Source organism: Fundulus heteroclitus, chromosome 24 (genome assembly GCF_011125445.2).
Source record: "Fundulus heteroclitus isolate FHET01 chromosome 24, MU-UCD_Fhet_4.1, whole genome shotgun sequence".
NCBI classification, from domain to species: domain Eukaryota; kingdom Metazoa; phylum Chordata; class Actinopteri; order Cyprinodontiformes; family Fundulidae; genus Fundulus; species Fundulus heteroclitus.
In genome coordinates, this window is record NC_046384.1 from 18,381,831 (window position 1) to 18,397,245 (window position 15,415).

The 15,415-nt window shown below is 39.9% G+C and overlaps 1 protein-coding gene across 1 annotated transcript in view; it reads right to left on the reverse strand.

Moving 5' to 3' along the window:
• Positions 1-642: 642 nt before the first annotated feature.
• zranb3 (zinc finger, RAN-binding domain containing 3) overlaps positions 643-15,415 on the reverse strand; it is a 121,130-nt gene continuing 106,357 nt past the window's right edge. Inside the window, exons 18-22 of the mRNA XM_021321089.2 lie at positions 15,282-15,415; positions 8,858-9,016; positions 8,436-8,628; positions 2,437-2,568; positions 643-1,767 (exon numbers count right to left, since the gene is read on the reverse strand). The exon at positions 15,282-15,415 is cut by the window's right edge and continues 7 nt beyond it. Of these exons, the coding sequence (XP_021176764.2) occupies positions 1,669-1,767; positions 2,437-2,568; positions 8,436-8,628; positions 8,858-9,016; positions 15,282-15,415 (717 nt within the window). The 3' untranslated portion in view covers positions 643-1,668. The remainder of the gene's footprint in view (positions 1,768-2,436; positions 2,569-8,435; positions 8,629-8,857; positions 9,017-15,281) is intronic.

Sequence of the window (15,415 nt, forward strand, 5' to 3'; positions counted from 1 at the left end):
TGTCGGTTTGGACAGCGGAGGAACAACGGTCTTATTAAGTGGAGACCTGGAGCCGCCGTAGGGGAAATACACGCACACACGCACACACGCCTACGCGCGCACCCATGCGCTCCTCCGAGAGGAGTTTTGACGCCGCGGCTTCAGCCGAGCGCGCCGATTGGATGCGGGAAGTTTTGGGGCTGTCAGAGAAAATGTTAAAGTTTTCCCGGCGATGGCAGGATTTGCTGAGTTAGGACTCTGACACGGCTGACAGACACGCCGTGACAGTGGCGCTGCGGAGGAATGCGATGGCCTCGTTTTCACAGGAGCCCGCTAATATTGATTGGAGTTTCTGATGTCTGGCTCATTGTGTAACTCTCTCTCTCTCAAACACACACAGAGAGAAAAAAAAAAAAAAAAGATTCAATATTCCCGACATGGCTGAACCTGAAGCCTTGTTTCCATAGTAACTCCGCTCTCCCGCTCTCTAAACATAGCATCGCATCGCTCTACCTCTGCTCAGATCATCAAGCATAGCTGAAGAGGATGTAGATGCGTGGACATGGATAATGTTCCTGACTTCAGGCAATGAAATGATCTCCCAGCCGAGTGTATTTACAGTCCACACAGCGGCCTAAGCACCAGAAGAAAGGAAGACGAGGGAAAGAGGAAAAAGAACAGCAATTTATTTCACGAGTGAGCGATCATCCATCCATCATAAGAGGAATTACAAGGGGCCACATGTTGAGGGACCAAGGAGGACACCTGGCTGCGTTTCTGCAGCACAGTTCCATCTCAAAGCCCCCAATTCGTCACACCTGCTTTTTTTTTTCTTACCTTTGTTTTTTTTAGCAAGTTTGCAAAAATCTTAAAATAGAAGCATCTCTCTAATCAACCCGCTCCACTTCCGCCTCGAGCCGAAAAAAAAAATAAAAAAATAGGGGGGCATCATAAATCAAACCCAATGCGCTCATGACGGTTCGGGGACGAGAGGGAAGTTGGCTGAATTTGCATTTGAAGCAAGTCGTCACCATTTTTTTTTTTTAACCTTTTAGATAAATCTCTCTCAGCGCGGGTTCTGATGTAATGAGGCCTAGCAGGACGGAGGTGATGTCATCGGGAAGTGATGCGTCTTGCTAGGTCAGGGTACAGAAATGCGTACAGCGCAGGCTTTTTGTCACTTTACAGCCACGAACTTCAGTGTATTTTATAGGGACCAGCACAAAATGGTGCATAATTGTGCTGCGTAAGGAAAAGGAGACATGGTTTTTAAGACATTTTCTAATAAAAGTCGTGAAAGTGTGGCCCGATTTTGTATAGCATCGCCATTTAAATTCTTCTAGAAGCCACATAATAAATAAAAACGGTCCACCTGTGTGTGATTTAATCTTTTAAAACAAACCAGAGAAAAAGCAAGAAAGCAAAGCTGGTGAAATCATATTTCAAAAGACTTGCAGCTGACATTTGTAAAACATTTAAAAAACTATTTATAAATTTCCTCCCCCCTCACAGTTATCCAACACATATTAGGCTATTGGATTAAATCCAGACAAAATAGACTGAAGTTTGCGTTTGTAAAGGGGGAAAAAAAGGTTCAAGAGGTGTGGATAGACATTGATAACATTATCCTGTTACTTTAATGTAAGAAAGTTTAAACCTGAACCTACTAAAATTAACCGTCAAGTCTTTTCATTTCCTGATGAAGAACCTGCTGATGTCTAACGCAACCTTGGAGGCAGCGGCGCTCTTCCTCATCTGGCTGCGTTCTTTGGCTTGCTGAGCCGTCCGCTGTGGGGAGAAAATGGGAGCATGATGTAAGAGTTTAAACCTGTGGTGGGGGGATCAATATTTTGAGCATCCTTAGATTTAAGTGTCTGAGGGGCTGGCAGGAACAGCGAGAAGATCCCCTTATCATAAGGCCCAGTGCTCCACATCAGTTCATGGTCGTCTACATGTGAGGCTTTTCCTTTCCAATCTGACACCCACTCTGACTAAAACGCTTGCTGGCGTGAAAGCGGAGCCCATTTCAGGCTACAATGTAAGCTGTGTTTTTATTTTCAAACCGCTGCAGTCGAGTCGCTTCTCTTTCAGAGAAGTACATTTTCAGCAATTATGGAAAATTGAGTGAAGGGAAAATGGGAGACAGCCTGCCTCAACAAGTGCTATCCATCAATATGTCACGCGGCCACATCATGTGATGCTATTATAGGGAATATATAGCTTTGAGGGGGGATAATGTGACTTTTGATCAATGTGTTTGACCATGTATCACATTACTGACACCATATGTGATTCTCAACATGAGCGATGAGACGTTCTGGCACAGGGATGAAGGAGAGCTTCGTCCACTGCGCACCTTAAATGTCAAACAAATTGCCTTTGCCCCTTAAGCCCCTCTGGCTTTAAAAGCTGCTCTTGTGGCTGATGCGGGCGCAGTGATGCGAGGTGTGCACATACGACTTTGTGGCAGGCCGTGCAGAGCGTCTGCAGGTTGTCCAGGGAGCACTGGCCTCCTCCTCTGTAGACTGGCCGGATGTGGTCGACCTGCCAAAAATCGCCCTCCACCGGAGCTCGGATCATCTCGTTCAGCTGAAAACACGGCCAGAAGGCGACAGCGTGAGCGTTCTTACTGCGCCGGCTACCCTTCATATTCTGCTTGTGATCATCTGGAGTTGGCAAAAACAAGCTGGGGTTGCACAATTTTGTCCATGCGTTCCATTTACAGTTCTTTATGAAACTATTACGACAACAAACTTCAATCAGTTTCATTAAGGCTGTGTGTGAAAACCCAACATAACCGTGTATAATTGTGAAGTTAGAAGCAAACTGGCACACGGTTTCTGAAATTTACGTATACAGATAAAAGTCTGAAAAGGGGTGGCAAGAATTTGCGGGTCTGTAATAAAAAAAAAAAACACATCTTATCATTTTCCTGCAAGGCAAACAATAATGTCCAGAATAGAAACGTGTAAAAAAGAAAGCAAAGAGCAATGTTGGCTGTCAGATACAGCGATATTCACGAAGGCCAAAAGGTTCTAAGCTTTTAATCACACACGACCAGAACACCTTCTTCTACATGTTTGCTGTTTCCTCTACATTTCCAGGGGTAAACTACACACAACGCTCTTGGGTATTCCTTCTACGACGGCGTCCTTCTTGGATAAAAGGCAGATTTGAAGACTGCAAAACTAATAGTTGTCCTGTCATCTGTTTCTCCCCCCGTCTAGTTGTGAATCTCTGCAGCTCCTCCAAGGTTACCACAGAAGTCTTAGATGCTTCTTTGATTAATACCATCTTTGCTGTGCCTTTGGGTTTAAGTGGACGGCCATGCCTTGGTAGGTTTGAAGATGTGTCACACAGTTTTCAGGTTTGGATGATGGACTGAACAGTGCTTTTTAAAAATGTTTATTATTTTGTATCTGAATCTTCTACAGTTATCTGAGCTGTCTGCCGTTCCTTCCACTTTATAATAACTTTACTTTACTTTGTTGAGTCGTAATGTAACAAAATGGGGGATAAAGCCAAGGCGTGCGCATACTCGTGCAAGATACTGTACACAAATGCATGAAATCCCTTGGATTAAACAAATTTTTGCACCACAGGGACACTTTGTGAGGTGTGCTTCTCAATGCAGCGAGAAAGAAAAGCAAACTCCTGGAACTAATGAGAGCAAATTGCTGAAAAAACTGCGCCTTATTAGCTCTTAAGATGTTGACATAAATGAAGGGCTTTGCGGTTGCGAGCATAAGACCAGGTTTTTAAAGAATATCTTCACTGAATCAATAAGGTTTTTAACTTTGAACCCTGGGTAATCCATCATCATCGGACGCCTCAGGTACAGCCATATAAATCACCTGACTGACCTATATAATGGGCAGCTGTAGGGAACCTTCATCATGGAGAGCTTGCAAGTCTGTCTGATGAAGTAGGCAGAAATTAGGTTAAAAATACCACAGGGAACACCGCGCGGCAGTAAGATACATACTGCTTAAATTACTTAACTTTCTCCCTCTTTTTTTTCAGTGGCTCGTTTTAAACTTTGCAAGCAGAGTTAGCGAGACGGTGTTCTCAACGCAAACGAAACACTTAATCATTTAGTTGGGAAGAAGTTTACAAACTCTAAAGATGTGCTAATTTGAGGAGACAGGCAGCTTCTATGACAGATGCAAATTTCGTCCCTGGAAGGAAACACCTTGGACATGTTTCTACTCCCTCGTGGGGCAAAAACAAGGGAAAAAAAGAAGCACATGAACTAAAGCTAGTTGAGAAATGCTAATTAATGTTGCTTTCTAGAGAAGGAGGAAGTCCGAAAACAGAAAGCTCTGGCCATAGTTTTTTATTACAAATATAATTTTTTAGTTAATTTATCGAAAGGTAATTCCATCCCAATTACATTTGAAAAGTGAAACATACGTTATATAGCTTCATTACGCACAGTGATGCACCTCATAAGACAGACGGCATCATGAAGAGCATGCCTTGGAAATACCTAAGTAACATATCCAGACATTATCTAGAAAGCTAATGCCTGGACACAATCAGGTCTCCAAAATGACCCTAATTATTCTGCAAAATTAGGACAACAAAATTAGGACAACAGAGTGAATGTTCTGGAGTGGCCACCACAAAGCCCGGGTCTCAGGTCCACAGAAAATGTGCAGTCGGAGCTGAAAACGTGTGATCGAGCAAGGCGGAATGGGCCAAAATATCAGCTAACTATTGTGAGAAGCTTGGACCCCAAACATTTAACTCAAATCATATTGTTTAATTATAATCTAACCTAATACTACTACCACATTTAGTACATGCAAAATGGTTTTAACCGTATGCTGAGTTTGTGTATGGATGTATCTCCCACATATGGTTATTGGATTATTATTGCTTGTACAATAACATGGAAATGTTGCTGGTTAAACACCAACACGATTTGCAGAGGTGGGATGCTAAAATGCTCATGGCAGCTATTCTGGTCTGCTAGGATTGGGTGAAGAGAAACAAATACTTTTTTAATGCAATCTTAAATAAAGTGGAGCTCTTTTGCACAAATACAACCTTTATATAGCGTAAAATAAGAGACACTAAGATGATATACACATGTGTACCCCGTCCCAAAGATATACTAATGTATTCATATTTTTATTTTCTGTGAAGAAACCTCTTTGACATGCAAAAGAGGGCTAGTATTCAGCTGCCTTTCACGCTCTAGTGGCATTTCAGCAGACAGTGGATTTATATGGGCCAAGCTGGTCCCTGTAGATCTCCTGGAAACATCCAATAGAATCAAATCTCACGGCCACCAGGGGGCTAGCATTGGTAGCACAGCTGCAAATATTTCACTGCCAAGTTTACCTGGGCTTCTGCTGCTCCTGTGTCGCTTCCAAACCATTTTCTAAATCTACAGAAAATAAATCCAACACGTCGCAGAAATCATGATAATTATTAATATTATCATCTTTTATAAAATAACTTGGAAGTAAAAAATAAAATAACTTTTAAATAATAACAGATCTAATCCCATCTGAATTATTGCAGGGTATATTTACAGTAAGATTTATGGAGATCCAGTGGAGCAGTGGGGAAATACTGGCCTTGATATTGAACCTGTAGCTTATTTAGCCACTTGCATATGTGAGCATTTTAATTTCTACAGTAAACAAGAAAAACATGAAAGAAATGAAGTCAAGTAAAAAAAAAAAAAAACAAAGACGATGAAGAGAACCAGAGAAAAAAAAAACATGTTATGAGAAGAGTTTAGTGCCAAAAAATCTATTTTCCTGCTTTGAGAAGTGCTCTGCCGACATTAAGGCAGCGAGCAGGAATTGATCCCAGCAGATTTGAAGAATAGGCCTTTTCAGATGGGCAGAGTTCACCTCTCACACACACACACACACACACACACACACACACACACACGTTTTAGTCATTTAAACCTGCTATCGTGCCAACAACATGCACCTTCCTGCAACCCAACCCTGCTGTTGCACACTTTCAAACACGCTAAGGCTTTGCTCAAAGGCACCTGAAGGCTTTAACATATCCAGAAAACACCCTCACAGAAAAAAAAAAGTAGACCCAAAAGACATGCATTCACATGTACACACACCTGGGAACAAACACACACACACCAGAAGCTCTGGTATGAACCGAAGAATGAGCCTATAATCTCAAGGCTTCTCCACCACTGCAGCGTCTTATCATGTGGCTGAGTTTGTTTCCTCTAAAGCTCAGTGCATCGATCGCCACTGATGCTGATGCCGGCAGCACTGGGAAGATGTGGGGTATCTATCTGTGTGTGTGTTTGTGTTTGTGTGTGGTGTTGGGGGGGGCTGGCTTTGCAGGATAACAGCCAACCAAATCAAACAGGCTTACTGGTCGGGACCTGGCACCAGAAAAAAAAATAAAAATCAATGTGCCCAGCAATCCATTTACTGGGAGCTGGCCCCTCGGAGTGCAGCTCAACCTGCACCATTGTGTGTGTCTGTGTGCATATCTGCGTAGGTGGGATGGATGGAGAATAGGAGGCGATTTCTATTTTTTTTTTTAAACTCACAAAACACCAATAAAAATGCCTTCTTCCCTTTTTAGAAGAAAATAAATATACCTTGCATTTTAAGTCTTCTGTTAGTCACTGACATGTTCTATAAAAATCTTTTCTTAAGAACATTTTACATAAGAATGATAAACAATGTGTTACTTTGAGATTTATTATAGCAACAACTACATTCTTTAAAAATATCTAATTTGAAAGTAGAATATTTACTAATAAGAATTTTGTAATGAATTATGGTAAAATATTTTATATATATTTTGAGTGAGATAATTTACCATAACATAGTTTCTCATCCATAGATATACCGATACTTGAAACCATCAAGTTTTAGCTAATATATGTATGATGTGGTACCAAAGCTAGCTTGCTAACATGTTTAACTAAGATAATACTTTTGTGTAATCTCTGCAAATTTCCAGGTAATTGTGAAGTCTAATGATTGAAATGTGTTTTGTGTAACATTAGTAGAGTTGCTGGGCATTTTACAACAGGAGAAACAGGATGATATAGTTCACCCATGCTGGCATTTTAACCTCCTCAACTACTGTTCTTCTCCTGTTTTTCTTTGAATTACAAAAGTAATCTTTTTTACTAAATAAAATGCTTTAATACTTAAACATTATGGGGGCTTTAACAGTTGTAGAGTTGCCTACACCTAAAAACCCCGATATAATTTAGTTTAGCAATTTCCCCCCTTTTATAACAGACAGCTGTTAGTAAAACCAAATTTGTAGCTCAGTTGGAAAACATTTTAATAGTTGGTAAGAGAGCATATTTTAGCCTGGCTAGCATGATAATATGCTAACATAAGATTATTTTCCTAAAATATTTTTTTTACGCTATTACAACAGTTTAATTGTTTCTCAAATAATTTTATTTACAAAATTACCCAATGGCATAATTTAACTTTGCTTTTAGGTTAACATTTACCATCTTTTTTAAGCACTGCATCACTTCCCTTTTTATTTGATTTACACTAATGTGATCTTTGTTGTCATTTTAATTTCTGTTATGGCGGGTCTGTTGAAGCCATTTTTAGAAATATTTAGCTCCTTGCTAAAGATAAAAGCCTAACCTACACAGCTATAAATATTTTTTTCAATTAGATAACCCCCCCTACAGTTTTTACAGCCGCAGGCCTGTAAAAACACAGACCAATCATTGTCATTCACACCGAAGGGCAGGGATTGGTCAGAGGATTGGTCCTGCCCTCACCCCCTTGTGTCCCACAACGTCCGGGGTTATGGCCTTATCTATTGGTTGTCCCACACGCTAACCATTCTGTCAATCTCACGTAACACCAGTTTGCATGCAGGTTCTTTGTTAGTGCCTACTTGCTGGCTGCACATGCACATTTCTAGTGTTTATGTATCTGGCTAGCTTAGCAGTTAGCTTCTGTGTTAGCCGTTCATTGTAGCTCTGCTGCTCTCATACTGTATACTTTGAACATGACTGAGAGCTGCAAGAAGCAAACCGTGTACAAGTTCATGAGAAGAAGAGGAAGGCCTGAGTAGAAGGAAATAAGACCAGATTGGATTTGAGAGATTTTTTCAACGCGATCCCCCCCGAGGAGCGGAAGAGCAGGTAAGACGGGTCTTGCACATGCGTCGTTGTTCAAAAACAGACTTGGGGGAAATGTCCGGAAAAATTGCCAACCCTACCTTTAAAACAAAGTGAGTAATGTGTTCAATCTCCAAAAATGGTGTAGAAAGAGAGAGTGGGCATGACTAAACACTGCTGTTACATAATATTAATCTTCATAAACAAGGATTTACTTGACTAAATAAAAGTTTACATGCTGCATGTCTCAACTCAGTCATGCTGCGGTTAAAAAAGTACAGTTTTAATAAAAATAAACTGTTTTGCCAAGATTAAATGGTTCTGATAAAGCTCTTGGCTTACTGACCTGTTTAAGTGGCAGCTGAGAAAGCCATGTGTTCTCCAGCATCTCCTTTCGCTTGGAAGCTGGGGCATCACGGACCTTCTGAAACAGTTCATGAGCCTTGAGGCCACAGTGTTGACAAACGCCTTGCTCTACCTCCAGCACACGGGAACGCATGTATGTCTGGCTAGACCTCAACTGGAATTCCTCCTGGCATCTGGAAATCAAACATCGAAACGTCTAAACTCTGACTCAAATTTGAAAACCAGCGGCGGTTTTGTGTCTTAAACACATATAACATTGTGATTTATCTTTAATATAGCTCTGATCCTGCAAAAAAACAACCCCAAAAACATCAAAAGTTGCGTTATTGATCTTTTTTCACTCGTTGTGCAATCCTATTCCCTAAATTTCAGAAAACTGTACAAACTGTAGCAATCTTGTACCTGTGGCTGCAGAATCGCGTATCCCAAGGTCCACCTGTGTTAGAACAGGCCCGCTGGCAGGAGAGACACAGAGGGACACCCTGACTGTCCAGGGCCTGCACGTAGCTGGGCTCTGAAGATGGTTGCTCATCCTCTGCCTTGCATGACGGTTGGTCCTGTCTGCAGAGAGTTCAAGAGCGAGAAATAAATCTATTGCATGTACTTCAGAACAGTGAGCTACCTTCCAACTCTACAAAATATGTTAGAAACTTGAAACCCAGATAATTGCTAAAGTACGCAAATACTGATACATAGCCAAATTTAATAATATCAAGAACCCTCATACTGTTTTCATACATTAATCTGTTTTGCCAGGGGCAGATTTTGAACTGGGCAATACGGCACACCACCCAGGGTAGCAAGACCTGGAGGGGCATCAATGGCTATATTTAAGGACATGCAGGACTCATACTACTAAAAGTTTATAGTTTCTGGAAATGGTTAAAACTGGAATTAACTAAACTGTACCTGAATATGACAGTAGTAAACTTAATTTTCTTCGCAGCCTCTTGGATTTAAATTGACTTGAATATTAAGCGGCTGTGTGTAATTAGATAATCATCATTTTATTTTGCTTTTTAGAAAAAAGCACATCATTTTTTTTTTTTTTTAGAAAAAAGCTAAATAAAGTTGAAAAGATAGGTCTAAAGATTAGAGAAGCACCAGAAAACCGGCTGGTGACTCGATACACACAATTTTTAATTTGTACACTTTATAAGCTACAGTGACAAACAACCCTCTTTTGTTATTCAAGAGGACACAAGACTAAAAATGTGTTCATTTTCAATTATGAGTGTGGTTTAAAATGAAGCCCGTCGAAAAACAAACTAGATTGTCAACAACGGCATATTCATTCTGTTGGTTCAGATTGCTTAAATTAAAGAAAATGTGTCAAACTAAAGAAAAATTTGGTCTCTTTTTGAGAAAATCGTTCAACTTGTTAAAAAAGAAAAAACTGACTAGGTCCTCTGGACGGGTTCTTCTTTGTTGAAACGTTTTCTCTTTTCCAAGAGACTTTTTGAGTCTGAGGAGTTACTGATAAACTCAAGCCTTTTTATTTTTTGACCTGGATCACTGAGATGCATCAGAACATTACATTTATCATTGTTTTAAATGGTTAAATATATAATTTAGATATAAAGCAGAAGAAACATTGTTGTCATGTACAAATCCTAAAGAGAAATTGCAAACAGCTCAAACTGATATTGTCAGGTTGGAGCTTTTAAAAGCAGAATAAAAAAAATAACTGCTGACTGGAGAATGGCCACAAAATCTCTTATCTGTGCATTTTTTAAAATGACTTTTACTGTAAGTATTCCAAATATATGGAACTTAAACCTGATGTCATGGATATCAAAGTATCTAAATATGAGATAGTGTGGGATTAACCAAGCTACAACAAGGTAAAGTGGTGGGGATCTATATCAGAAAATACAATAAAATGGTACATGGAATCCTTTTACTGTCACAAAAAAGCAAACAATGCAATCTAATCTTTTCATTCAGATAGCATGACTGCTGCAAAGATTTATTTCTTTGGCGCAACACGCAAAGTGAAGTTACCTTACATCAGTCTAAATTCCTGCTTTTTCAGCATCACTAGAGCAGTAAAAAACAATTCAATATACATTTTCATCCAATAAAGATGAAATCAAAGCGTTTCTGCAAACACAGACTAGGGGAGGCATATAGCTTCAGTCTGTGAAATACCTTCAGATTGTTTCTATTCATGAAGCTGATGTATCATCAGAACAATCCTGATATGTGTGTGTGTGTGTGTGTGTGTGTGTGTGTGTGTGTGTGTGTGTGTGTGTGTGTGTGTGTGTGTGTGTGCATGCTTGTCCTTTTGGCAGGGGACAGCAAATCTGGGTATCTGCCATGTTTTCCCAGCAGGGTGCGAGAGCCACATTGGAGAGGACAGATGGACTGAATTCTCTTTCCCCGTGGTTTACAATTCAGATAGACAGAGACGGGAACAAAGAGCCAGAAAGACACAGCACAACAGAGGAAAATGCAATCATTGAAACAGAGAAGAAAACCTTCTAAAAAAAGGAACCTTGCTGCTTCAAAGTTGTAAAGATACCAAAAAAAAAATTGAAAGCACCAAGAGACAAACCCCGTGCCAGTACAGTCAAGTGGATGAAAGGAATACAGAAATAGTCTATTTACTGGTGTCCCCAATCTGATACTGGTGGAAAAAAATGCAAGGAAACTTTGACCATATTTAAATGACGTCAGGTCTAGCTATACAGTTTAAAAGCATTTTTAGCTTAAAGGGGCAACTTGACTCAAATTCTTTGCGATTTCAGTCCAATTTTAAGATGCGTTTTATATTTAGCTCAATTTAAATTCATGCCTGTGTATAGCAAATGTGCATGCTGGCAGCTCCTCGTAGCAGCATGGGGTAACTCTCTGTAAACTCCATTCTTTAAACCTCAGAAATCACACAACATGCCTTCAGCAAACGGCGCGCAGCATGCTAATGTTTACCACCTCTGCTCGTCTCTGATGCTTTATAGCAAAGGGAAACCAAAGAGAGCAACGACCGGCGATGCTGGGCAGTCCAGCTGTCAATGAAAGGAGGGTTCGCTCATGGTTGGGACGATTTCAGGCGTTTTAATTTGCTGCTTCCTATGGACAGAGAGGTGATTCAGAGTTTAAATCGCTACAGCGAGGGAAACAGATGTAATCTAAGCAACATGCTGTTTCACTCAACACTGTTAACTACATCTTTAGACCAAGAGTCAAATTACAGGTTCTAATCACCCACATTGATTCATTTTGAGATTTTTGCACAATAATTAATAGATTTATGAGAAAAAAAAACATCCGTTCAATACAAATAAATAAAATCAAATACTTGTATTTGATACGACAGTACAGTGCATTAATATTTCACATAACCTGTTTTGGGATTGGGATGTGGCAGGTACCATGAGACTGATGCTAATTCTGCCAGAGAAGGTGATTTTTAAGCTAGAGCAGGCAGGAGAACACTGTCAAAAACAGAGGCAGGAGAACTTCTTTCCCACAAACAAGTTAGACTAAAACTTAAAGGGATAAAGTTGCAATATATTGTGGATTTTTGTGCAGTCTTACTGGCAAAAACCAGTGTATTTTACCAGTGCAATACATTTTTTTTCCAAATAGGAAATACTTTTGTAAAAACCTTTCAGTCTCATTCGTTTAACCTAATAGTTCATTTTTGATGAGTTTAATTTAATTTCTCTGGCAGTTGCAGGTTATACTGATATTACAACAAACAAACAAAAACGTCTCAAAAACTGCAAATGTTATCCTTTGTACAGATTTAACCCTTTAACGTCTGATGCAAGAAAAAAATATTCAGAAAATATATATCTTTAAAACCTGAATTTCTAATTGCTTTTAAAACATTACCTAGTTTTCTCAAAAATAGTTTTCCATGTCTTGCATTTCATTAGAAAAATTTGTCAAATATTTTTAGCAACAGGTTTTTTGAGGAAATGTTAACTTTGTCAAAGAGGCAGCGGTTTCAGATTATGCTCGTATCAAAAAATATTTATCTGGCTTCACAGGGTAGGAGAGGTGAGGTGACTGGCTGTTCTGCCTGTTGAAAGAAAGCTAAACTATTTTTCTTTGCTTCTAGAAATACAAGATTTGGCTTTTTGTGTGATAAAAATAATAACCCAACATTTCGGGTGAAGTTTTACTTTAATTTTATTTTGTTATACCCCTAGTTTTAGATTATCAAGAGCCTGAAAGATAAAAAAGACGTCTTATTCCACAGTTTTGATAAAAATCTTACTAATTTTAACATGAGCGTAGTGCAAATATGCAGCCTGAATCTGTGCTCCTGGTCCGGGTCAGGCAGCCGCTCCCTCACTTTGGTATAAAGAGACAGAACCTCCTCCACATCTCAGTTACCAGAACCGTCACCTAGGCAAAATGCTTCTAAGCTTTCCGTCTTAACTAATGGACGTTACAATTATAGCAAAGGTTGGGTCTGAGGTGAACATTAATGACTGCGCTACTTTGTTCTAGATTGATGGAGAATACCAGCGTCCTCCTCATACCTGAGCACCAAATTTATGTTGCAATTTATTGGAGCAGGGATGTTGTGTCAGTGGCCAATCCTCTTTTAGATCTGGGATGGGGAAGTTCTGGACCATTACTGAATTAGGCTAATAGGAAAAATATATAATCATGAAAATGGGCAATGTTACTTCAATATTAGGTCAACGTTTTTTTTTGTTAAACAAACATGCGTATTTGAATAAAATCAACATTCTTGATTATAATTTGATTGCTGGAGGGCTCAGCTGTGGGCCTTCCTCCACCGAGGGGCTGGGACTATAGACCTGGGTATCTATCAATGGCCTTGATATATATCAGGAAGAGATGATTGAACCTATTCAAACCAAAAAGTCTGTGGAAAAGCAGTGTGATTAACTCAAGTGTGATTAAGCAAATTTGTTTGGAAAGCCGAGTTCACTTTGACTAACTGTGGAATCAGGGAATAAAACAGTACTTGTGTGACAACATGAAGTAGACTAAAATATCTCTAAAAGCAAAGAAATACAAATACAGACAAGAAACAAAGTTATTAACATATGTTAATGTGGAAATGATCTCAAAGTCATTTCTGAGGATTTGGGACTCCAGAGAACCACAGCGAGAAACATTATCCACAGACGAAGAAAACATGGAGCAGCGGTGAACTCTCCGTGAGTCGCTGGCTTACCAAAATTACCTAAAGAGCGCATTAGCGACTCATCCAGGAGGTCTAACAGGAACACAGAAGAACATCTACAGTATTGCAGGTATCATTTGCCTCAGTTAAGGTCAGTGTTCAGGATTCAGCAATAAGAAAGAGACAGAGAAAAAATGACATCTATGGGAAAATACCAAAGGCCAGTCTCCCATATGCCAAAAATCAAGATGCCCATAGCTTTGTGAATATCTTATCTGTACTGATGAGACAAAAGTGGAACATTTTAAAAGCTATGTGCTCCATTAAATCAGGTGCAACACTAAAAGCATTCCCGAAATCACGGTCATCCCTACAGTGAAACATGGTGGTTGAAAATTTATGAAGAGCTCCTTTGTTCCTTTAGGACCAGGACAAACCATAGATTCTGCTCTTTAGCTGGAGAAGCATGTCCACTTATCAGTTTATTACTTTAAGTTTAGGGATATAGTATCTGCAGAAGGACAGAGATCAAGAGACCACCAAAAAAAAAAAACTATCTCTGAATAGCTCTAAAAAAAAAAAAAAAATAGTTTTGGAGTTGCCTAGTCAAAGTTCAGACCTAAATCCCATCCCAGATGCTGTTGCATGACCTTAAATGTGCATTTTATGCTTGAAAACCATCAATTGTGGCCAAAATAAAACAGTTGTGCAAAAAAGGTAAAGCCAAAATTCATCCATTGCAATAAAAAAAGAACTCAATGTGACTTATTACAGCCTCTTGATGGCAGCAGGTGCTGCTTTGCGCAGTCAGTTATTAGATTTAGGAAAAACCTTCACATCTGACCAGATTGGTTTGAATACATCTCTTCCCTTAATTTGAAAACTGCTTTTTGTATTTACTCCGGTTATCTTTGCGTGATATTCCAATTTATGATTATCCGAAGTGTCTTTTACAGAGGAAATCTGTATTGGAGGCAAATACTTTTTGTTTTACACTGCCGTGGGCAAAAGCGTGACATTTCCATGTAAACCACAACCAGTATAAGTAAAAAAAATCTTGGCGGAAGCATGAAAACAAAACCAGCCTAGTTCATTTCAGCCACGTTACGTCTTTAATTTGCACCGTGGCGCTGCCTTGAATGTTCACACACGTGAGCTTTGTTGACTAGGTTCAAGCTGTAGGTTGAGCTAAAGCACTAATCCCAAATAGCCCCCCTCAGGCACAGCATGAACTCTCTGAATGCAACAACAGTTGCCGTCAGTGTTGTGTGTTTGTGTGAGATGGTATTTGCTTTAGGTTTCCATAGAAATATTGGCTCCCGGGGTGAGCTGGTTGCTGCATCTAAACGGGAGGATTGTATTATGGTCTATATTTACTGTACTAACACACTCAGTGGGGCCTTTGCGCTTCTGCCACAAGGCACATGCGGATCTCCATGGAGACGGTTGAAGGGGAGAAAATGAAAATAGTCTGAATCCCAAAGTGGAAACGGTATAAGACAAGGCAAACCACCTTTATGTACAGACCCGTAACAGCCTAATAAAGACGGGTTATGTGAGCCGATCGGTTACAGAACGTGTGGATAGCAAACGCGTCCCTATTTGTGCCAAATAAATTATGTATGAAAGATGCTATTTAAGACTTTAAGGACCCTTCAGCTCATGACTTATCCCACGCCAAACATCCACCCACATCTCTTCCTTTTCACCAACCTCTCTGCAGCGGGCGGCGTTTGCGAAGAACCAGACCTCCTCTTTGTGAAGAACTTTTCCTTGGTGACCACCCGGACGCTGCCTCCTTCTTCCTGGGCCTTGCTCAGGGACGCCTCGGCTACCTCGTCTCGGCT